The sequence below is a fragment of the Aspergillus udagawae genome, assembly GCF_001078395.1.
Source record: "Aspergillus udagawae IFM 46973 DNA, scaffold_1, whole genome shotgun sequence".
NCBI classification, from domain to species: Eukaryota; Fungi; Ascomycota; class Eurotiomycetes; order Eurotiales; family Aspergillaceae; genus Aspergillus; species Aspergillus udagawae.
The window spans coordinates 4,815,658-4,840,844 of NW_025091264.1; the positions used below are offsets into that span (position 1 = coordinate 4,815,658).

Here is a 25,187-nt window from a genome sequence, read left to right on the forward strand (position 1 = left end):
AGCAGCGACTTGAAGAGAAACGTGAGAATAGAAAGTAGGCCAGCGAAGTATATAACGAACAAGGTATCAATATGGTCAAGGGACAAATCAAATCGGCAAATTGACCACAAACATGCTGATGCGCACTAGGAATTAAGGGTTCTTCGAAACGAAATGTCGAAAACAACAACTCCACCGAGTGCTAAGAGGGAGAACACACAGGACCAGCCGGGTGTCGAGATGTTGCCTGGGACAAACAACCCATTAAAACAAAAGCAAAAAATGACCACACCGGACTCCTGTGAGCTCTTGCCAAAACCAACAGGATGAACCATGATAAATGCAAGAGAAAGACACCTCAACTGAGGAGAGGAGTAAGAGAAAAACAGAAGACAGAAAACAGAAACAGAAAAACAACAGAGTAGTATATCAGTCGGGAATCACCAGCAAGGAGCATTATGCGGCAGTTCGAATCATCGTATTCCGTCGTTGAAGAACACACGTTTGCCGCCCACCTGCTGCGAATTCGTTCCCGACCCCGAGTTCCGAAATAAAGCCAGTATCCAAGTCGATGTAGAATGAGTGCCCAGTAATGAGAGTATATGCAATGAAAGACGAAGAATGCAGAAAGGAAGTGCGGACCGCAATATGTGAGATATATTGTCGGTACGCTGAATGGGTCCAAATGCCCACTGTCGAGACTAGTAGGCAGTCCCGACACTAGCAAGTGTCTTGGTGGGCATTGGGTGAATCGGTTGATCCTTGGCAACGCGCAACGAGTCCTCATAGCCGATCAAGGCTTGAGCATGAAGTTTGAACGATTCGCCCATGAGCTTGGTGATTCTAAAACAGATAATGACGTTAGCAATCAACTCCCTACACCCTTGGAATACAGAACCAACTCACCCCCAGACTACCACGCCGTCCAGGATGTTACCCCATACACGGGCCACGGTGGAGCTGAGTTTACCAAAAGCGTCAACGGCGTCGTCATCAAACAGATTCCGGACCTTGTTGTAGATGGCCAGCTCAGCCTCGGTCGCGGGCTCTTCGTCATGTTCCAGGCGATAGAGCCAGAGACTGAGTATGACCATCAGGTCCAAGCCGCAGAGCGGATGCTCGACACTCCAATTTGTTGCCGACGTCTTGGCAACCCAATTGATGCCTTGGACTGCTGCAATCTCGATGCACTCGAAACATGATTGGATCACTTTGTTCATCTCCCCAGACCGCTTCACCTTCTCACGCGCCACTGTCATCGCAGCAGCAACCTCGTAGGAAGAATGGTAGCGCAGGGCTTCCTGGATTGACTTGAGGTCAACCTCTAACCGAGCACGCGTGTTACGATAGACGGCCATTGAGTTGAAGATCAATGGATGTCCGTTCTGAGGCGTGCTCAAAGGCACGACAATCGTCTCTGGTTCGCAAACTTCCAGAGAACTCTCCCATGTCTCCAGAGCGAGACGGAGTTTGTACTCAGTGACCACGTCCTGAAGAGCCTCAAAGGTCCTCTTGTGGTTCCACACCTGTAAGAAAAGGGCGTTGATCAGAACCCGAGTGGCAAAGGCGCTGTAACGCGTCTGTTCGCCCTGGAAAAGACAGTCGTGGGCTTCCCGGACGGTAAGTGTGTTCGCAGAAGACAAGCTACGACGCCAGGCCTCGTCGTCGTTGACGTCCAGGTTCCACATCGACTCAGAGGACGGCAGCTCAAGATTGTCGAATTCGTCGAAGCTCATTGCTGGGGTGTGGTTGAATGTCAGAGTGAGCATGCCGAAGAAGATGTAGACGGCGTAGTAAGTGCGACGGCAGGACTCATCCTCGATCCATTCCTCTCTGGTTGGTTGACGGCCCTCGCGAGCTTCCGTTCTGACCTTCAATTGATAACGGTTTCCAGCAACCATGTTGGCGAGCAAGCTCTTGATCGAGCAGGTCCATTCGAGACCTTTGGGATCACCACTCCAGCTCTCAAAGATCATGTTCAACAGAGTGCTTTGCATGGACCACAACGGACATTTTCTCGAGTCGAAGTTCTCCTTGTGCTGCAAGAATTGGTTCACGAGCATCTTGGATCCGACGTGGAGCATGAATGCATGTTCGCGCTCGAACGTGTACAGAGCACCGATGGAAAGAACGGCCAACAACAACGGAGGGGAAGCCATGGTGGGCTTGAACGACTCCTGATGCAAGAACGGCAGATGATGATGGTACAGGTTGAAGTACGTTGTCAGGTACCTGTTCAGAGCAGCGGTCGAGGGAAGCTGGAACGTCTCGGGAAGCGCACCCAAGGAGTCGGCATTTCTGATGCGCTCCACAACCATATTCCGCTCCATGTCATTCGCGATCTGGGGGGCCTTGGGCAGTGTCAGAGCCTGGCTAGGTCCAGGGGACCTCCGGTAGTTTACGGGACTGACAGGACCTGTCATTGAGGGGAATGGTGAGAGCGCGTTAGGCGTGGAATTTCCCGACATCGGGAGCGAGCTGACGAGCGAGTGGAGCGAGGGCGCAAGAGTGTCGCCCCGATCCAGTACGTTTGGCAGCTGACGCAAGTCCGATCCATTGCCTTGGCCGCCGAAAGTATGGCCCATAATGTGCTGCTTCATGTCGGCAGGAGAAACCAACGTATCCCAGGGCATCTGAGGAAGAGTCGCGTTGCCAGACAAATACGCGGCGGAAGGCTCCAGCAACGAACCCCGACTGGGCGAAAAAGAGCGGTCAGATTCAGCGCGATCGTGGACCTGACCAGTAGCGGCGGCTGCGGCCTTATGTTGGAAATCTGTCATCAACATGGCTGCGGCTTCAAGGTCGACCATACCGTCACTGCTTGCCTCAAGCTGTTCTAATGTGGTAGGATCAATTGTGATCGATGGCTTGGATGGAGCAGGTGCAGGGGAGGACTTCTGAACACCTGCGCCTCCACGACGACGTCCCTCAGCAACAAGAGGTATTCCACCATCTTTGGCGTGAACAGTACGATCATGGCGGAGGAGGAGATCTCGACGAACGAAAGTACTCCGGCATTTCAAACACTTGAAGGGTCTCTCTTTGGTATCTGAGCGACGGAGAAATCAGTCGAGGCTCAATATAAAGTTTGGTTGCGGATTTGGTCCTCCCCGCATCAAGGTCAACGGGAGGGAAATGACTTACGTGAGCGTTCATGTCTACTACGATGTTCACTTCTGCTGAATGCACGATTGCAGAATTGGCATTTGTATTTCTTCTCTGGGACGGTAGTCTTCTTGGCCGGCGTGTTGCCGGCCTGGTTGGATGCTGCTGGAGCCATGTCGGAAGAGACGGGGCAGCCAAGAAGCAGGACCACGAGTTCTTTCTCAGCAAAGTAGGAGCGGCGAGGAAGATTGCGGTATCGTGCCTTTTGTGAGTTCGCACCGGTTCTGTAGGCGGGTTGACGACAAGAAATCGATTTGATGTCTGATCATTCCTTGGGCGGGGGGGTAAATGGTTGTGCGAAAGTTGATTTCGGAAGGGGTTCCAGCCACAGGCGGATCAAGAGGGGGAAACGTAAGACGCAGTGAGATCCGACAATAATAAGAGACGAATTATGAAAAAAAGAGAAACGGTTGATTCACACAACCGTGTTAGAAAATATGTTGAATGATTTGAAAAGGGAGGAAGAGAGGAGGGGGGGGAGGTAAGAGGGAAAAGAAGAGAGGGAGGAGGGGGGGAATGTTGAATGGATGAGGAGGAAAAAAAGAGGGAGAAGGAAATAAGCAAGTTACGAGAAGAGGTAGAAGAAGAAGAGTGGGAAAGTTTCTGGGAGGAGGGTCTGGGTTTCTGAAAGGGAGCGAGGGGTGTGGTGGTAGACTGGTAGGAGGGGGAAGAGGTACTCCATAGAGGGGGCCAAGCAAGAGAGTGGGAAACGGGCTGCCAGGTCGTGTGCAGAAGAAGCTGATGGGAGATTCGGACGATCGCTGGATCGCAACAGTGAGGCGGGTCTTACAGTAGCCCAGTCTAAGCAGCAAAGCAGGGGCTCCAAACGGGATTCACGGAGCGGACTCAGTATGGAGTAGTGCCAGGACAACCACGCACTAGGAGTTCTTTTGCCACTGCCAGAATCCGCGTAGACCAATCAGATATTTTAGAAAATGGTATCCTGACTAATGACATGACAGACTATACGCTTCAAGTTAGACTTAACGCGTCCATCCATGTCCTCTGAGCCAAGTACTGCGGTAATGCGTACCTAGGTACTCTGATAATACAAACAAAAACATACAACAATACATCCCTGACGCGCTATGTTACAGACAGGGAAGCTCTCTCAAAAGACACTTCCGTGGACCATCTGTCCCAAAAGGGCCAAAGCCGAGTGAGCCACACTAGCCATCACGCTCTACAGTGCCATCCCGTCAGCCCGGTTCAACTGGGGTCTTTTCGCTTGACTTGGCCTACAGAGAAGACAACCACGCTATCACCAGCTTTCCGTATCCACTGTCGCACATATCATTAGACATCATCATCATCATCATCATCCTCCCCGTCTTCCATATCTTGGCGCTTTTGCAACCACAAAACTACGTTCTTGATCTTTCCTGTACCTCTCTGAATGTAGTAGAAATTGCCTAGCTCAAAAGTCGAACAACACAGAGTGTTGGGCAGCTGCATCAACATGAACTGGGTATTGACTGTTTGCAAATCGGTGGAGTTGCAAGTATGACCAGTAGCATTCTCCTTATCTAATAACAATTCTTCTCCTCTTCCAAGGATCCGATTGGCATAACGTAGATAATGGTGCATATCTGACAATAGGTGGATATATCATCCCTGCCGAGCCCCTTTCCTGAGGTTACCTTGACTTGTTTCTGCAACTGCAAGATCTATCTATCTACTAAATATTGATCTGTAGCTGCACTGTGGATTAAATCGATCTAGCTGCTTCATTTTGGTACATGGAGAAGAATGATCGATCCCCTTCATCGAGAGTCTGACCGCAATGTGGGCTGTCTTGTTGGTATGACGGGGTACAGGTGGGGTACAAGTCGCTTCATAGAACCATACTCCTCCAATTTGTATAGTTTGTGTACCTCTCTATCCACGGGGAACTTATCCCTATCATCATCCCTCTCTTGATAAACAGATCCCTTTGACCGTGGTCATGGGGACTGGTAAGGCAATCTGCCTTCTTCTACTGCTTCATATTTCATAACACTTATGGAGTTGATTGGGACATACTGCATCCATGATCAGTGTTGTAAATACGGAGTAAGTGAGACAACTCTGACCTTCGTAGGTACCTAGGCATTCTAGGCAGTAATCACACGCACCTTAGCCCCTCCAGAAAAACAAAGCCGGAAGCCGAAGGCCCCTCGTCAAGCCCCCCTTGGCCCCTCCAAGACTAGCAAGGATTCCTCGGAGACCATCAAAATGCCACACACAAAGCAAAGCATGGAGCAACTGGTCTCACATCTCCCTAGTCAAGTAGTATTCATAGTCTGTTCCTTTCATTTCCACCAAAATTCCTTCTAGGCAAGCTAGAGTTCTAATGATGTTACTGGTTGTCGCTGCGCGCTCATATTTAATTATTTCTATATTATTATTTATTATTGCCATTATTATTTTCTAGACTATCACTTCATTATTTGCAATCGCGGATTGAAAGGGGGAAACAAAGACACCCCTCCAAGAACCCGCCACCCACTTATCAAATGATTACCCCTCGGTCCCCTCCTGTCCTCATCTTCCCCTCTATCAAGATAGGTCTTGGGGCAAAGATGTATGTGTAGTCTGACTTGCTCAACCCCTCCTTTGCAACCATGGTTACGATGTGTAACTGGCCTCAAGTGATCAAGACATTCAGACATTTGTACTTGGACATCACCGAATAACAAGAATTTAAGTGTCTTTCTACTTGTTCACTGACTGCGTCTTCATTACCAACGTAATTGCACTAGTGGCTTAATGCTAAGATAGTGTTCAATAATTAAATGATTCTAGCTTGTTGATCGTCGTTTGATCGAGCCTACTGTTGTTCGAGGCCCGTGATCTGTCACTATGACGAAGGCTGGACATCGATCACAGTACTCGTTCATGATTCTCAGGAACAGATATCATAGTATCAGGAAGACTGTGGTATGTACTATTATCCTGCCATGCGCATAGCTGTCATATCATTTCAAAGGATATAGAGAGCCGAGTATTTTGGTTGAAGTCGCCAATGACAGTAAGCCGTGGCATCAACCCGTCGTTGATAAGTATTCTCCTAGAAGTTGACACATAGATCTGGCTTCACTCAATGGGACTCTGTGGCTGAAAGATCATATCTTGAGGGTAGATGCAGCTCACACAGGGATATCCTCTGGCCTCCCGACCTCCACAAGGTCTGACAAGTGGTGTGTTGTACAAATGGGTTGCCGCTCCATGGCGACTCATTCAGGAGCTGTTCAGTGGTCACCTGCCCCAAACTTAGATAAACAGCGAAGCAAATTGCAGCATCAAACCGGACGAATATAGAACAAACCACCCAATTTTCTGTTTTTGAAACTTGCAGTTGTCAGGCTGGTGAGAACCATGGCAGACATGCAAACATACCTTACAGGTTCAAAAAACAGGGCCTTTCTCTTTATGATGGAGACTTAAATAGTTAAAGCCCCATTAGGATGCAAGTCTGCATCATCACTACATAAACTATTATTGTTTAATTCTGGTGCTTTGCTGCGCCCAAACCCAGGATGCAGCAACTCCCTCATTTTGTACCCGGTTCGTATCATCCTTTCCCTCTGCATAAGTGGCATGGGGGCGGCATGGATCTTCGAAAACTGTGGCTGCCTGCACTTACCAGCCTCAACTCGGAGACGCGCTCTCATTCCGGCCCCACATCCAAAAATGAGGCGTCCTAGCAATACATACGACGTATCGTATGTGTAAAAACATTACGAAGCTGAAGCTGCCTATTATTTTGTTTCCATGTTTGATGTGTAGTCATATATCTTCATTAAGTTCAGTTTGCCCCTCTGTCTACCCCTCCTAGAGGGCTATGGCTATACCCCGCATGATCTTTAACATCCGCCGGGTTCTCAGGTTGGAACCATGGATACAAGGATGGACAGCTGGAGCTGTTTGGGTCTCGCTACCGGTATGATAATCATGTGACTTCTGATGTCAATAACACCATATGGTTATTACTGCTACTACACACATGTCACAAGCAGGCCAGAGACAACCCTCAGAGGTGGAAGGTATTCCCGTAAATTCCCGAAGATTCTTGGTGGGGCCTCTATCCAAATCATAAATACGGAGTAGAGAGGTACATACTTGCGTCAAAGTCTGGAGTTACTAGGGTAACTCACATGACCCGCTTCGATAATCTCTTACCCTACTGGGAAAATACGCGAGCACGTACTCCATATCTCAGATCTCAATGCGCGTCTTTCGATTCTTGGGCAATATCAACCATAGACATGGGATTTATTAGTTTATGAAAGATGAACGGATTATTATCAGCGAGACTATCTATCTGAGATTCCTATTATGCAATTATGCAGCATTCTTCCATCTCTAGGACTTCATACTGTCGTTCTGCGCGTCATCATCCCCTTCACGATATTCAATCTGCGGGACACAATGTACTTCGTTCACACCGCCCTCGTCTTGCCTGGCCAGACGAGTCCCAAGAGAGCGGTGAGCCGCAGAGCTTACGCTTTTCAGTAAGACAACTTAGAGAGGCGGCCTGGCAGGAGTAATTGGACTTTACTCTTTAATTCAAAGCTCGCAGTTGTACTCCGTACTCCCTAGTTGGCTGGGATCTTTCCGATCCACTGTGCACCGCCATGCAGCGGTCCGATCCATATCAACGTCCTATCAGTGGTGAGTCCGCTCTTCAGGAGACAGGCGATGACTTCAACAGGTCCAGCGCAGCCCGCAGGTCGAGCGAACACTTATTTTGAGTGTTAGTCTACTGTCCTAAGACTCCTAACAGACGACTTCGTGGTAGGCTTTCAAAGGCTCCATTGACTCGAGTCCGGTGAAACCGTCTCAGTCTCAATTTGACGGAGCACTTGCGCTTTGGGAACAGAGTTCAACAACGGGGACAAAACATCTGCAGCCTGTCTCCGAAGACGGATACTCCGTAGCCAATGGGCTATCGGTCCAAACGACTCACAACTGAGACACCAGCAGTCCCAGTAGGTTCTGTGTAAACAATAAACACTTTTTGTCCGCCACATATGACAAATTGGATAAATCTTTGAAAGGGCTGCTTCGAACTTCCAATCTATAGAATTACTAAATAGTATGCCCCTCCATCATCAATAATGATGGTAGCGGTAGTTGATCTATCCACTGCATCAATCGATAACCTACTACGCTGTGATCCGTGTCTGCTGACTACGGAGTACTTATGATCATATTCTTCTCCACTAGGTACCGTTGCAGGAAGCGAGGAACAGCTTCCCCGGGGCCGGTTCCCAAGCTAGTGGCCATCGGTAGCGTCGTAAGTCGTCTTGGCGACTAGATATGTCCCGACCCTGCGTAATGCGTTGCTGTCCTTGTTCTACTGTCCAGTGTACCGCTACTTTGACTTCTGTCGGGAAATTTCCCAAATTACCCAAATTATCCATTACTTGGGAGTCGGTGAAGCCTAATTGGGACAGAGCTGGTGATGAACAACTGTCCTATGGCTATTCGTTTCTATTGCTTCTACAGTTTGGGTCGTTAGATGGCTACAAAATCTCCACCGCCCAGTTTTATCGCTACCTGAGTTCGACTAGGTCAACTGATAGATAGACTTTCCAATTGCACTTCCTTAGACAGTACACAAAGATAGCCATGATAATCTCATGTTCTAGACCGTTCTTCGCACTTCGTGTCTTTGCTTCTTTCTCGAAATTCTCCCTTGCTAGAGGTGGATCGACCTCCATTGTGTGTTCTCGCTAAACGAGGGCTCAAGTCTCCCAGTTCTTGATGATTAGCGAATAAACTCGATCTGATGCTCAACATGGTTGCGCTGTGTAATATAACTCGCTTATCATTTCATTTTTATGGGGCTGCTAGGCTCATTTTTTGAGCAGGTTGTCCTAGACTCCTAATGGCCTTCAAGGCGAGACCGACTTAATTTAATTGTTGTTATTATAATTTGTCCCAACTCAAAGCATCGATGAACTATAGAGTCACGTCTAGTCGATTCAGCTCGCCTGGGTGTGGTTGATTTCTACTGTACGGGGACGTTTGTTCCATGGTACTCTTCCGTAGCGGGTGTCTGAACCGCAACTATCAGCTGGATGCGGTAAATGATATCCAGACAACATGTTGACTCGATCAGACTTCTACAGTCTTTTGATGTCGCATTGTAAGATTCGAATAGAAGAGAGATTCGCTACTACTTGAGCTTAAAGCAGTTGTAGGTCATCCTCTTCATTGCAGAGGTAGAGTACTAGTAGATACCCAGAAACTACTCTTGCAAGTATATGTTCACAGATGCCCCCAAACTGGATTGCAATATTCATCCCCTGTAAACATACACACTGATAAATATCTAATGGCCTGACTACCTTCCATGACCGCTAATGTAGGTATGCACTACACAGGAACTTCAACAGGCGGTGTCACATATGAACTGTACCTGCGCCTGCACCTAGACGCAGAATGCCACAATCGGCTACGCATGCATTTGTTGGGATCATGATGAGTAGTGACCGCCTCTTCTGTCCCTGAGTATGTCAGTGAGAGGATTTTGGTTCAGTCGCTCAACCGCATAAATAATTGATCATTGCAGATGCCGAAGTCAACTAACATCTGACACCGATGTAAGGTTCTCACCTGCCTATTTTGTCCATGCTTGGGTCAAGATCTGACCGATGATGAATTTCACAACTCACATCACTTGCGTGCGCCCAGACGGGACGGCACAGAATGAATTCTTCTGGAAACCAAAGAAAACCCGAGGACAGAAATACGGCTACAGAATACGGTCACTAGGGTCTACGGTAGGCCTGGTAGCACTTCATCCCAGACTCTGTAGAACTCCAGTACCAACCAGCCGGATCCTCTTAATCAAACAACCAAGTCGATGAAACCCATGGAAGGATAGAAAACCCTCTACCACCCCCACTGCAACATATCCGATTGGATTCGAAGAAGCCTTCTGGAAAACCGAAGAAGCCAGGTCTCAGGTCTGACTCTGCGACATCCAGCGCGGCTTACCGGAACAGCATCCGCCCTCCCGCTGTCCCAGCTGGTTGGACGAGTGGGAAAAAGGGGGAGGGGCAGAAGTCGATAAAGGATTGCCTGGATCAGCTGCTAGTCTAGTTCTTTAGACTACATATTGCTTTTTTTGGGGTCCAGAGTTCTGGGTTTCTGGAGCCGTAAGTGGTGGCTGTTTGACTTTTTATTACGAACGGCAGTACGGAGTATCCATCCAATCCAGACTATCCCATGAAACTGAGGGAATCCGCATCAACATATTCGACTGTCTACTGTGTACATCGAGAACGAATGAGTGGGCGGCTTGTGCAAAGCACAAACTTTGAGAGCCACAAACGGAACCCGGGGGATTGGTCCGATTGCAAGATGAAGCAGGGGAGCGGGATGCTTCCATTTTGATTTGCCTTGCTTTCCTTGTTCTTGTTTCGATCTGATTTCTGCCCTTTGTGACACGGGTAGACAGTCCAAAGGATCGATCTGTTCTTCCTCGCGATGGGATCGAAAAGCAGGATAAAAGCCTACTTCCATGCTAGTTCAAGTTTCTGGAGCAATAGATCGATGTACCATAGTTAGCAGACTTTATTTTGCAGCCTATCGGTCTACTAAGTCAGAATATTGATCGTGCTCTGGCTGATATCTTGTGTTGGGAAAACCTCCAACAACATAATCAAGTGACAATACTTTGTCGAATCATTGCATTGAGGAGTCAATGTAGAAAAGGATGGCCATATGAAACGACGTCTACTCCACACTATTCTAGAATAGACAACTTGGTGTAATTCACCCACTCCACATGCTAATTTTCACCCTCTTGTGTTACGCTTTACAGTTACCTTGGGGGTCATGACGCTGTCATTCAACACACTAAAATGGAGGGAGTATGGAAGTAGTCAATCTTAAGAAGAATTGAAGTGTGAGCGTTGCTGCGAATTTGAATACTGAGAGCAGATGTCTTGCCAGCTGATTGATATGCATCGTAGGGGTTGGCACAAAAATTGATATGGACGAAAGTTGTCCGCCATAAAGGCATTGATATTGCTGTATGCATCCTCTTCGGCGAAGACAGTCGTCAGTGTAAATAAATTGTCTTCCAGTATGTCGTTGATGCAGCAGAAAAAGCTCCTCAAGCTTGAGGGTTCTCAATCTCTACCTCAGCAGTTCCGTCATGGATCTCGTCTTGCCTGGCTCACAGTTCATCAGCATTCTGCTAAAGTCCGGCCGAGTGAATATTTGGTTATTATAAAAGGACGCCGCGGGTTTCTGATACAGAACATATACATATAGTAGTGAGATCTCTAGATCTGGGCTGAGCATAAATTTTTATATATCAGTTCATTCAGCGACGAGATCAGACGTCTTGCCAGGGCGACAGACTGTCGGCGTCAGGAAACCGATCATCAGCTGCACCCTGTCTATCCATGGGTGGTATGCCGCCTGCTCTAGACACGATGCTTGTGGTTCAGTAGCTCTTGTTCTGATCGATCTTGGTGTGTTGATCAGGTTGGTTTCTGGTTTCTGGGACTGTTTATTGAGAAAGCGTATTTCAGTATGAGCGAGTATAACAGAGTGAGTACCATCAGCTTCTGGTGATACTGACAAAGGCTGCATTTATGGCACTGTGGACTCTTAGAGCTGGCATCACGTCTAAGCCTGCCGTATGTATATAACTCCAGGATTGTTGATCGATACTGGTTGAAAGAGGGATGACTTATTATGCTTGAATACAAGGAGATATAAATACAGCAAGAAGCAGTTGGCTCATACCAATAACTAGACAGCGAAAGACAAATATAAATTCAAGTCTAACAGATCTCAATATCGTTTCAACGACTAGAGCTAATATTAGTCTACGAACCTGACTCAATGTACTTCCACTGCAAACTTGAGCACTGAATCTTGCAAGACTCATCATCCTATTCCGATTGAACATTCAGATGGACATAGGACCTGTGTGGAATTCCGCTACGCTGGCAGCCACCTGTCACATTCACACGAAGGATCTGATCATGAGGTCCCTCGGAACAGTAGACCAGGGCGATGAAGGCACGAGCGTACAAGTGCTACGCTTGATAATGTCATGGTTTAGTCGTCAGTGGGTAGACTCGCTGGTTTCGGTGCCCAGTTCTTGGTCTTCTCTCAGTCACTGTACATCCAGTCAGATCTCCGACATGATGCTCCCCCGAAATTAACCTGGAAGTGATGGTGAGCATCAGATCGAGGCCGCCCTGCATCGGCAGCCTGTGCTTCATCCAAACCAGAATTATCCATTCCTCTGCCGGAGGGCACTGTCAGATCTGAAGGAAGGTAATCAAGGCACTCATTCTAGAAGGGTTGTACAAGGCAGCATGCGCCAACTCTGCGGTGCCACAATAGTACTCGAGGCCACTCAACACCCAGAGTTGTCGTCCCTTCACCCAACAGACTTTGAGAGGAACTATGGGTCGTTGAGATCAAAGATCGTCTCTTGCCTGGTTGAGGGCGCAAAACTCGGAATATCGAGTTCAAAACCAGTCTACCGAGGAATGTAGTTGAAATTCGTCACTCGAGCGAAGAGCGTGCAACGGTTTGGAGGATTTGGATGTCCAAGCTTTACCTGACGTCTCGAGGTCAGTGCACCAAAAATGAAGTCTAAGTCATAGATATCGGAAAGACTCATACAGCACAGTACGCCCGGAAGCATCGCGGGTGCCATATATTTCATAAATGAAGAAGAATTTTACTGATTATCAAGCCGAGGAACATGTCAAGTAACGTAGAGCGCCACAGGCCAAGAAGTTGTCAGGATGACCAGTAGGTAGTCTGGCTTTCATGATCGCCGCGTCTCAAGTGACATGATCAGTCGCGCACACATCGACCAGGGCCCCTGCTACTTCTGGGGTTCGAGGCGATGAAGGAACTTGAAGGCAGGAGTTTCAAAATAGTGAATGCATATTATTGCTTACCCTACAGGAATCCTTGGTTCTATTATTTGTCGGCCCGGCCCGACCTCCTCTTCCCTATGATCCTCCGTTCCTAATCCATCCCTGGTCAGCTTCGTAGTTCTTGCGGGATTAACAGGATAGATAGGCTGAATGTGGGTGTCTGGGAGTCCATGAACTGCCATTTACATCCCTGACAATACGGGGTAGATAATCTGGGGAACATATTTGGAGTCGGTCCCACCACGATGTCACTGAAGAGACGAACGGAGTTTCGAAAAACATATCCGGTCTTCCATGTGCATTTAGGCTCGTCCTGTTTTACGATGGCATTTGTTGGTTCGTGGCTTCTCTTGACTCGATGTTAAGCATGAATCACAAGCATACGTAAACGACGCCGAGGACCAAGGAACAGTCAGGAGACAAGACCGTAAACAACTAACGATGATCACCAAGCAGTATTTATCCGACATTAGACAGCTACGGGGATGCGCCTTTTTGGTTCATTGGATGCTTCATGCAACCTACCGTCACTGTCCAACCATCAAAGAGCCGGTCCACCGAAAGTATCTATCAAACGCGTTTCAATAGGCAAACAGACGCGAATCACTCGGAAAGTCCTCGTATTACCCGGATCGGCTCATCCATCTGCGATACTTTACAGCTCTATATACTTGAAGACACATCTGTAGTTTGCACCAATGGTGTGCTGAGTGCCATGGTCATTGATGGAACATTGGGGGCCTTGCTCAGAAGGGTATTCGTGTGTACGGAGGACTCCGTTTGTAACTCCCTAGGCTCAACAGATGGTGCTCAAGGTTTGAGGATCATCATGATCATGATGATGACGACGAAAGTTAATATTGTATCAAGAAATGTATCATTGAAGTCTTGGAAAGATGCAATAACATGAAATGTTGTCTCATTGCCACGCGATCAGACTGATTAATCCAGGTAGTCAATATATATGCTTTTCTCCACAATCACGGGATAATAATACTGTAAGGTGTACCTTACGGAGTACCTACGCGGATACCCTAGGTATCTCTCCATCGCGCGATTTACAATACGGAAACAATACCGGTCCATAAAATGGCCGAGACTCGAGAGTTAGTCGAGACGCTGATTCTATCAATCTCTGGACCCAGAAAGGGCCCGCACTTCCATAGCCTGACTAGAAGAGAGCTTCCTAGGCTCTACGGAGTATAGACGACTTACTTATTAGATCCAAGCCTATCCATCTCGTAGCGTGCCCCGTCAACTCCCAAAGAACATCCAAGTCAGCCCCGTTAGGGTAATGGAGAACCACTTTCCGCGCAACCGTCCTTACAAATCGCTCATAACAAAGATATTAAATACAGCTTACTCCCCTGCAAACATAATGCTTAGAGGTCTGTCAAGTAGCCAACGGGTGATCAGTTTACACACTCCTGTTCTGGCCTTGGGAGTGGCCAGTGGGTGGTGCCATCTTGGTAACTTACACGACGAAATTCCAATGACGGTATCAAGACCAAATCGCTAGGTAGTATTTCCAAGGATAGGCAAGTACCTACGATTTGAAGCATATCTAGGTTGCTCACTGAGGAGGTGGATGCATTAAAGTCGTTCTCGTCAATAGTATTATCCTTTCTTATGAATGTTGCCCTCGATTGATGCGCTATGAACCTTGAATCAAAGGGCTGAGATGCTCAAAGCCAACCGCATTGCTCTGGTTCCATATTGTAATTTTGGTATTTGAGCAGTACAGCACTGTAACGTGGTACTCAACTGAGTCTACCTTACCTTATCCACTACAGGGAGAGGTAGCTTTCCCCCCCTCTCCTGCCTCATACCCACCTGAGGCCACCACCACTTATCAGAGGTGCTCTGGGAAACTCTCTCTCCTCCTTTTCGACGGATCAATCTGACTGTCTGACTGTTTTCTTCCTCTTTTCTCAACTTTCCTGGAGAGAGGAAAATGAAACGCTTCCATCAATTCTTTTGATCGGCTGACGCTCTCAAGTGCATTCACTCCTTATTCCTTTCGTATTGGTTTATATTAGTGACTCTTGCCACCAATAATTGAATCTTACCCTGCCACCATCTCCAACCCACCACAGTCCATCTTCCGTTTACCGCCCCTCTCCCTTACCACCACCACCCACCACCACCGCTTGCTGCGATCGAATCTGTCGGATACCTGCATTGTCTAGTCATGAGCAACGCCTTTGTTTGAGCTCGCCAGCATTAATCGCAGGGTGACGCAGCCAACCGATGTTCATATTTTTTTACTTTCTTGTAGATTCTTCAATTGCTTCGAAACTCGATGTACGAAACCCGGGTGACAGAGCCGTTGGCTGTTGACACCAGATCTGCACTGGCGACCAAAACCCAGACTTTCGCTACTACTTTTGAGTTTACCGACGAGCAAGTGTCCACTCCTACATCTGTTACTCGAAGTCGCAGCCGTGGACACAGTATCTCCGTCCAGCAGAAGGGGTCGCCGGAGCGACACAGGTCCCCCATGAAATCCACCAGCGATGGGCGCTACACGCCCAGCCCGGAGCCAGCGCCAGCACTATTCGTGCGAGCCATGTACGATTACGATGCCGATGACCACACAAGTCTCAGTTTTCGCAGAGGTGATATCATACAGGTTCTCAATCAACTAGAGACTGGCTGGTGGGATGGTGTCATCAACAACAGCGTCCGGGGCTGGTTCCCCAGTAACTATTGCGCTATTATAACCGATCCAAGCGAATTAGTGGATCAGGTGGTACATCCTCGCGATGAAGACGAGATCAGCGCGGAATCGGCTACTGGTGAGGACGAATATGAAGAAGAGCACGAGCACGATGAAGATGAGGTCGACTCCGCAGGCAACCCGCGCGATTCGCAACCGATACTCCCTATCGAAGGTGTAGCAGCCCCCAAGGAGCAAGAAGAGGCCGCGTTCTGGATCCCGCAAGCGACTCCAGATGGCCGTTTATTCTACTTCAACACTCTCACTGGCTACAGCACCATGGAATTACCGTTTGAGAATCCGTCTGCGAACGAAAGCGGACCCTTCGACCGAAACAACTTTTTCGTACCGGATCAGACTCGACCGCCACCCGAACTGATGGCTCGCGGTTTCGAGCGCGACGAGGATGATTATGATGGCTCGGCATCGGAGGCGGAGGGAGAATCTCTAATGCTGGCCTCCCACGATTCTATGTCTCGTCGTCGTCGCTCATATATTGATGGTGTATCTCCTGCTACTTCCATGGACTCATTGCATCCTCCATCGGCCACCAAATCGATCAATGAAGGCAAGATCTCGCACCAATCCAGTCGGGACCTGCAGAGGACAACCACCGCCGGGAGCAATACGTCCGCGCCCGTTCACATTCACAGACCGTCCGTCTCTTCCCAAGCTCCTTCCCGCTTTGTCGATGACGGCCTCACGGCTCCTGTCACTTGGCCGATGCTGGTTGACAATATGCGTCACGCTATCGAGGTGTATCGCCAGACACTACTGAATGGAGATCGCTCCGAGTATGTGAGGAAGGCGGAAGACATATCTGATCATCTTCGCATGCTTCTTGCTGCTGGGTCGGACACTACAGACAATCACTCTGGGAATCCGTCGATCATTTCGCAAAACAAGCCACTCTATCCCCATTTCAGAGAAATGATGTCTAAATTCTCGAAGCTCGTTCTCTCGTCGCACGTTGCAGCTGCCGATTGGCCAGGGCCAGATTCCGTCAACAAGTGCTTGCAGGAGGCAGATGGCGTTATGCAAGGAGTCTACGGCTACGTCGAAGTTGCAAGACAGCAGCGGGGTGAAACCATTTGCCGTATCGTTCCTGGGTTCGTCGTCGGAAGCTCTTCGGGAGGCGGCTGGCAAAATAATGGTGTATCTCTAGATGATTCGGGCCCGACATCATTTCTGGACCAGGATGGCGCTGATGCTCGCGTCGAACCCTCAGTGCCTCTAGACTCTGCTCTCCTGGACCATATCGACATTCTCAGGAGGTCATTTGTTGGGACTATACGGCGACTAGAGGAGCGATTGACACTCAATCAGAAGAAGATTGTTACATATGCGGAACAACGCGAAATTAGTGATTTAGTTGCTGCAGCTGCAATCAAGGTCGTTGAACAATTTCGTCCTTGGATTTCTGCTGTTGAATCCATCAACCTCGCACCGCTAGGAACAAGTTTCCAGAATCCTCAGCTGGTCGACTTCAGTCTACAGAAGCAGAGAGCCTATGATGCCATCGCAGATTTTGTCATTAGCTGCCAGGCTGTTTCCGCGCCCCTGGGTGACGAGTGGGCTGAGCTTCGTGGAGATTCTCTTGAAGACCGCCTGAATGCCGTGAGGAGTATCGCCAGGCAGCTTGAAAATTTTGTCTCTCAGATTGGTTTCTCCCTATCGCTTCTTCTCGAACAGATTCCCGAGCCCTCTTCCACCTTTAGGAGCGAAAGTCGTATGGAGGGCGACAAGGAGGCTTACAAGGGCATCCATAGTCGCGGTGATTCTCAGGCAAGGATTGCGACAGAGACGATCGGGATACCATCCTCATATTCCGTCGATCCGCCATCTGAAAAAGTTCGTCGCAACATGGATAAAGCTCAAAGGTTCTTTGGCCAAGCTCCACCAGCCGCTATCACTCGGGAACCTATTCGGGAGCCTGTCCGGGAACCGGAGGAGGCGCCTTGGTTCTTGAAGATGGATCACGAAGGTGAAGTGTTTTACGACACCAAGGCTGATGTGCCCACCTTGAAATGTGGGACATTGGCGGGTTTGGTGGAGCATTTAACTCGCCATGATAAACTGGACGCCTCTTTCAATAACACTTTCCTCCTCACATATCGATCCTTCACGACTGCGTCGGAGCTCTTCGAAATGCTCGCTGAGCGCTTCAACATCCAGCCTCCATTTGGACTGAATTCAGATGAAATGCAGATGTGGATAGACAGGAAGCAAAAGCCTATCCGATTCCGAGTTGTCAATATCCTCAAAAGCTGGTTTGAGCATTTCTGGATGGAGCCGAATGATGAGGCGCATATGAATCTTTTGGCTCGCGTTCACGCCTTTACCAAGGACTCCATTGCGACGACGAAGACACCTGGCTCGCCTCAACTGATGGCAGTTATCGAGCAGCGCCTTAAAGGCCAAGACACCACAGTAAAGCGCCTCGTTCCTACACAGGCCACCGCTGCTCCTCCTCCCATCCTTCCTAAGAACATGAAGAAGCTTAAATTCCTGGATATTGATCCCACGGAATTTGCCAGGCAGCTTACCATTATCGAATCACGCCTCTACTCTAAAATCAGGCCCATTGAGTGTCTGAATAAGACTTGGCAAAAGAAGGTTGGGCCCGATGAACCGGAACCTGCTACGAATGTGAAGGCTCTGATTCTCCATTCAAATCAATTGACCAATTGGGTTGCGGAGATGATTCTCACGCAATCCGATGTCAAGAAGCGAGTTGTTGTCATAAAGCATTTCGTGAACGTGGCAGATGTACGCTGATCACCTTCTTCCATCCTCTCCTGCTTCGTTCCTTTGCATGCAAACCGCTAATTTTCCGCACAGAAATGCCGGGCGCTCAACAATTACTCTACGCTCACATCCATTATCTCTGCTCTCGGGACGGCGCCGATTCATCGACTCGGTCGGACTTGGTCTCAAGTCAGTGGCCGTACGTCTGCAATTTTGGAGCAGATGCGCAGACTCATGGCCAGCACGAAGAACTTTGGCGAGTATCGGGAAACTTTGCATCTCGCAAACCCACCTTGCATCCCTTTCTTTGGTACGACTAGCTCGAGTTCCTCATATTGTACGCGCTTTTTAGTGAAAACTGGCTAAACTTCAATCAGGCGTTTACCTAACGGACCTGACGTTCATCGAAGACGGTATCCCATCTCTTACGCCTTCAGAGCTCATTAATTTCAACAAACGTGCCAAGACTGCGGAAGTTATTCGGGATATTCAACAGTATCAAAACGTCCCGTATCTCCTTCAACCAGTCCCGGAGCTACAGGACTACATCCTCAGTAATCTTCAAGCGGCAGGTGACGTCCACGACATGTACGACCGGAGTTTGGAGGTGGAGCCGAGGGAACGTGAGGACGAAAAAATAGCGAGGTATGCTGCTGCTGCATCGAGTAGAGACTTAAGAAGTCATAGTACTATGGCCATCGCGAGCATGGTTATCGCATCGCGATGATCAGGTCGGCTTGTCTTTCTTCTTGTTTTCCGTCTCTTTTTTTTTTTTTTGTTTACTGCACCTCCGGCGTTGAAATTCCCCAATGATACCCGCGATTGACATTTCGAGGATTTTCTTTTTTTCACCTTTGCTTTCTTTTTCTTTTCAATGATTGGTTGATTGAAGACTAACTTTGGTTTTCTGTTTATCCGTAGATTACTGTCGGAATCCGGCTTTCTATAATCTGGTCGCTCCCACTGCATCGTGGTGACTTGCTACCCTATTGGGTGTTAATGTCAGCGTTGCATGTGCGTCGCGTGCCGTCTCTTAGCGTCACATGCTACAACAAACCGAGGATTGCGCCACAACGATCCAAGCGTCATGATTTGGTAGCGGCAGCAGCCTAATGTCCCGGATATTTGCTTGATAGCCAGTCAAGTGTTCCTTTGCGTTGGTTGCTTACGCATGGTCCTTTCAAGATGACCACACCTTGAAGTGAACATTAACCGATTGGCATCCCACTTCTTTCCGCCCTCCTGTTTGACGGATATGCCCTGCTGGCGTTCGCGATCGTCATTTAGGTTCGGTACGGTTGCTCCACGTCACGGCCTTGTGACGAATTTAATCATGAGAGGAGCCGGCTCTCTTGCAGGACAGTGAACCGTGATTTGCAGCCTTCGTCCGGCGACATCCTCCGCTCCTTCGAAAGAGGCATTGATAATACTTTGTCCATAAGTTCAAGAGGGACAGTTTCCTCTTACTATCGCATTTGAACAGACTCGCTGATAAGATCTCGCCTGCGTGGAAGGGCTGAAGAATAAATGATCGACTCAGAAGGCCAACTAAAGGAAGGCCAGTTCGATGTCCGCGGCCGCATGTAATCGCATGATATAATGATATTCCAACGCTCTTTTCGATCTCTATATACCTGACGGCTCTTTTCTTTCTCACATCGACAGCGGAGAGCTTAATACCCCGGCATCGATATTCTGTCTCGTGCGGGCCCGGTTCTTCCATGAAACCATTTCCGACCAACTTTCATTGCACCTATTCTGATCGCTCATTGTATATGCTGTGGAACATCATTGAGCGCTTGGCACCAACTGACCCACTTTGTACAATGACCTTCACTATTTTCTTTGTATGAATTCTGGTGTATCTTTAGCTTATCTGGAGTCTCTGGTCTGCTCCAACACGTATATACTCTTTACAGTAAATTTGATGATCTACCGTGACACAGCCTCCGTTGTCCGCTCTTTAGTCGACAGATAATGGTCAATTCGTTTTACTTGTTGTCTCTTCTATTCCGAGGCTTTTCTACATGGGACTTTACCGAAATAGCCAAAGAACACTACGCCTGGGATGACCAGAGGTCTTGCGTGCACAAGTAAAAATCATAGTAAATCGTTTTGCATCGCGCCATTAAGTAAGATGAGGGTAACCAGACCCATCTCATATCGTAGAAGAGCTTTACTATCCTGCGAAAAGTGATCATGATGCACCCGTTTGGGTTCCCTCTCCGATGCCCTGAAAGAGCTTCATCTTAACCTCAGCTGCCAAGAGACCTTTTACTTCCTCGGAGACAATCCGCTGCCCATCACGGACTACCTTCTCCAGCTGCTGATCTTTACCTGCAGTGGTACCCCCTCGCGACCCGCTGTTTTCAATCCCCCGCGCGGCCCGCCGGACTTTCTGACTGAGATCCATCATCTGCTTACTGCCGTAATCCCGAGTTGTGAACAGGGGACTTTGACTCAGCGTAGCCACCCAGTATTTGTTCCAGAGCTGCGACAGAAGTTCTGTGTCGAGACTGCTCTTGAAGAACGACACCTCAAGGGAGTAATACTGGTGCGCGTATGCGCCGAAATCCTCCGCCTTGCTGAGGGGAATAGTCTGGTAATCTTCGTCCTCGTTTCCTTCCTTTGGAGGGGTATAATCCTTGGGGAAAGTGCGGAATGCCCCAATGTCAACCTTGCCGGCGGAGATGGTGCGTTCCGGGTCAATGACGACAGCAACGAACGGCCCGCCGAGCTGCTGCATATCTTGCGTCGTGACATCGATTCCGGACAGCCAGCATCCATAACCCGGGTGACTGTGATACCACCCCACTGCGTTCTCCATGCGGCCCGCATCGCGGCAAGATTGCAGGTACGATACCATGTACTCGTTCGCTTCTTCCTGGGCGTTGACGCGGGTCTCGGTGCCTTCGACGGGGAGGCGGAAGGCATCCGTTACGACGAAGGTCTCGGGAAGGATATACCCTTGCATCAGACCCATGACCTCGAGGGAGCCGCCTGAGCGAGCATGCATGGTCATTTTGATCAATGCTACGGCGGAGATGCGTATCGACTTGAAGTAGTGGGGGTCTTTGGCCCAGGGCCGGGCGGCGCTCAGGGCCTTGTGTGTTTCTTCATCGTATCTATAGAGTGCGTCCCGCTGAGGATCGATGAGGCTGATGGCGTTTTCGAGCTCTGATGGAGGGGCAGAAAGCCTCGGTGTCAGTAGCTCATCGGAAAGCGATGCCAAGTGGGTCATTTGAGTACGAACCCCAGGACTGCTGCGCAGCCTGCATGATGGATACTGTTTGCTGTAGAATGCCGGTGTATCAGATGGAGTAGAGAATAGAGATTGTTGAAGAAGTGGCACACAGGGACAGATTTAATCAATGATCTTGTACCTCTATTAGATGATGAGCTCTAGAATCGATCGGAGATAGCTCATAATCGAGAGTGGAGAGGCGATGAGAAGCGCGGTGGCAGAAACGGGCGGTGGACTGCTGAGTCAGCGGTTGCCTGAGCGACAGGGCGCCATCAACAGCCGCACCGGGCGAATCTTGATTGCGGCTGCATCTCATCTGCTGCACAACTATAATCGCAGGGAAAAGCGTCAATATTATTGTTCCCTTTCTTCCTTGCCTCACTCCACTGCCCCATCCTTCAGTTGTTTGCTTTTCCCTTCAATCTTCTCATCTCCCTGTCCTTGCATACACCCGCAACGATCGTGACGTACATAAAGCGCTGCGGGCACCCCCCCTTATTTCTCGCAGATGACATTCGGCCTCTGTTGATCTTATTCGCATGGTGGATCGCCACCTGTCTTGGATTCTGCGAGTGATTATTTGCTGTCGCTACCTTCACCGATCGAGGCGCTCTGTCGCCGGAGAATTTCAGAGCGCAGAACTCGCATAGTGCAGTCTCGCCCTCATTTCACATAATCGATCAAGAGTGCCGCTATCTCGACCCCATATCTGGGGCTCACAATCCCAATGACAGTCGACACGAGTTACTTGACCACTCAGGTCAACAATATCGTTACGCAGCTGCATGGCATATTTGATGATATTGGAGTTCCGAGCCATGAGCGCGAGACACGAGAGGGGGAGGTATGTGTATCTCATTCTTGCGCTCGTTGCCTTGAAAGGTGGATGCTAATTGAATGAACTGTGCAGCTCTTCAGTGCTCTGTCTGAGACTCTGAATAACCATCTCAAGATTGTAGACGAGTAAGTCGCACCTGGATTGATCGCGCTATTCTCAGCTGACAGCATTCTGCAGTGAGAGAACCAGCTTGACAGAGGAGGCGGAACGACTTATTACTGCCATTCAACAAATGGAAGAATCTCTAGTGGATGAGAAAGCCAATGGACAGTACCAACTGAATCCTGACGATCTGCGTGTCACATATCCCCTCAACCGCTGTCTCTCTTTTCTCCGCGAGAAGCATGGAGCGATGAGCAAAATGCACCGGGAGCGCTTTGAACAGGTGAAGAGTAAGAATCGACTTTTGTCAGTTTAGTAAAGACTCGCTAACAGGCAGTAGAACTCGTTGAAGCGCTCGAGTCATACTCATCCCATCTAGAGTCCTCTTTTGTGACCATCGAACTCCCCCCAACAGCACCTGGATCATCCATTGCGCCGAGCTTTGACCTTTCCCCATCATATGTTACCGCCCTAGATAATGAATTTACGAGAGTCTACGAAGAATACCACCGTCGCCTTGAGTTTGTCAAGACGACTTGCGAAGAGATCATCAAACTTTGGGCCGAACTTGGAACACCCCAGGTGCAGACCGATACGAATATCGTCAAGAATTACCGCGAGTCTCCCGAGCAGTTGGGCCTCCACGAGTCGGATTTGGCGAATTTGACGGCAAAGCGCGAGAAGTTGCTGGAAGAGAAGAGGTCCCGCGAGCGCAAGTTGAAGGACCTGCGAACCGCTGTGGAGTCGTTGTGGGAGCGCTTCGGTGTCGAGGAATGCGATAGAAAGGCCTTCCTCGCGGCCAATCGTGGGTGCGGATTGCGAACGATCAACGAATTTGAAGAAGAACTGGCACGTCTCAATGAACTTAAAAGACAGAATCTGCATCTTTTCGTGGAGGACGCGCGCTGCCGACTGCAGGAACTCTGGGATGGACTCTATTTCTCCGAAGAAGAAATGCTTGACTTTACGCCTGCGTTTTCTGATGTCTACAGCGACGCGCTTCTCGAAGCACACGAGGCAGAAATTGCCCGGTTGGAGGCGCTGAAGGAGCAACGTGCCCCAACGCTGCAGCTGATCGAGAGACATAAGAGTCTTCTTTCGGAGCGAGAAGCCCTGGCTGTATCGAGTCAGGATGCCTCACGTCTCATGGCGCGCGGCAACAAGGGAGAGAGGCGCGATCCTGGTAAGCTCCTGAGAGAGGAGAAGATGAGAAAGAGGATCGCCAAAGAGTTGCCCAAAGTCGAAGCAGATCTCCGAAATGAGTTGGAAAGATGGGAGGAGGAGTATGGCAGGCCATTCCTTGTCCATGGCGAGAGATATCTTGACGAACTCACCCCAGTCGTTGCCAAACCTCCTCCACGCTCCAAGACACCTTCCGCTCCACCCTCTGCGAATTCAAAAGCAAGCTTTGGAAGGTCACAACCGCCTTCTCGTCCGGCAAGTGTCATGAGAGGGCCCCCTCCTCCTCGCTCCGCCACCAGAACGCCCACCGGAAATGGTCAGACGAAATACAACACTATCGGCCCATCTAGGGCCGGCGCGAAGTCACCCTCGAAGATCCCAGCCCGGGTACCCCTGAGTAACATGCCGTACGGAAACAATTCCGGCGGCTACCGCGCAGCACCAGGTTCTTATTCTTCCAGCACCCTGGGCAAGATGCCAGCACCACGTGCTCCCCCACCTAGGATGCGTGCTCTGACGATTGATCCAAAAGAGGAAAGAGGGCCTTATGCGATGGATCCCCCAAGATGTGCTAGCGCGTTGTCTAATGCCTTCGTTCGGCCTGTCAGCCCCGAGGACGTCTATGACGATCGTAACCAGCGATCGTTCATGAGCTCCTCTGTTTTCTCACAGCGATCTACCGGCTTCTCTCAATCATCTCAGTCCTCGGCCTCATCGATATCATCTATTCCGAATTTCCCACGAGCCAATCCTTACTTGCAACATGCGCCTCCTCCACCAGCGCCTAGACAGGTTTCAAACTCGTCAACCGTTGACACAGCGAACACAGGGTCTGAAAACTGGGAAACATTTGATGACGGGTCCGAGTCCGAAGCCGACGCTAGTGATGTCTACTATGCCAAACTTCGTGCTGCTCATAGCAAGCGATTCGCCCCTGAAGACAACGCATCTCTTGCAGGTAAAAAGGCAAAGGGTATCAGGAGCGTTAGCCCAGAGGAGCCGATTGATGACCATCATGGCCAGATAGTCAGAGTAGCTGGCAGTGATGCTGGTTGGACGGACGACATGGAGGCATACTAGGAGCTTCCACTCTTAAGCTTGTTTGCAGCGTCTACTCATTCAAGCCAGATGCGATAATGACACACTGCTTGACATTGACGATCCCGCGATGATTTTGAATATGGTTGATACACCGCAATTCAATCCCCCGTTGCGCAGAGCAGGGTCCACCGCTTTTGACCTTGCGGGTGACACCTTGTCGCCACAAAACAGCGTCTTTGATTCTCTGCGCCAAAATTTGGA

General features: G+C 49.2%; 4 protein-coding genes across 4 annotated transcripts; 2 read left to right on the top strand and 2 right to left on the bottom strand.

Annotated features, from left to right (window-relative positions):
- Window positions 1-680: 680 nt before the first annotated feature.
- On the bottom strand, window positions 681-3,259 carry Aud_001584 (C2H2-type zinc finger protein; the record flags this gene model as incomplete). The annotated part of the gene is made up of 3 exons (XM_043287077.1): window positions 681-822; window positions 886-3,028; window positions 3,124-3,259. The coding sequence occupies 3 exons, from the start codon at window positions 3,257-3,259 to the stop codon at window positions 681-683; spliced, it is 2,421 nt and encodes an 806-aa protein (XP_043143012.1).
- A 12,095-nt stretch (window positions 3,260-15,354) lies between these two features.
- On the top strand, window positions 15,355-19,246 carry Aud_001585 (putative cell division control protein Cdc25; the record flags this gene model as incomplete). Its single annotated transcript, XM_043287078.1, has 3 exons — window positions 15,355-18,540; window positions 18,613-18,829; window positions 18,897-19,246. The coding sequence occupies 3 exons, from the start codon at window positions 15,355-15,357 to the stop codon at window positions 19,244-19,246; spliced, it is 3,753 nt and encodes a 1,250-aa protein (XP_043143013.1).
- Window positions 19,247-20,716: 1,470 nt separating this feature from the next.
- Aud_001586 (Mov34/MPN/PAD-1 family protein) lies at window positions 20,717-21,797 on the bottom strand (the record flags this gene model as incomplete). Its single annotated transcript, XM_043287079.1, has 2 exons — window positions 20,717-21,696; window positions 21,773-21,797. 2 exons carry the CDS (start codon window positions 21,795-21,797, stop codon window positions 20,717-20,719), a joined length of 1,005 nt encoding a protein of 334 aa, XP_043143014.1.
- A 693-nt stretch (window positions 21,798-22,490) lies between these two features.
- On the top strand, window positions 22,491-24,965 carry Aud_001587 (putative microtubule associated protein (Ase1); the record flags this gene model as incomplete). Its single annotated transcript, XM_043287080.1, has 4 exons — window positions 22,491-22,607; window positions 22,674-22,726; window positions 22,779-22,993; window positions 23,044-24,965. 4 exons carry the CDS (start codon window positions 22,491-22,493, stop codon window positions 24,963-24,965), a joined length of 2,307 nt encoding a protein of 768 aa, XP_043143015.1.
- Window positions 24,966-25,187: the final 222 nt, after the last annotated feature.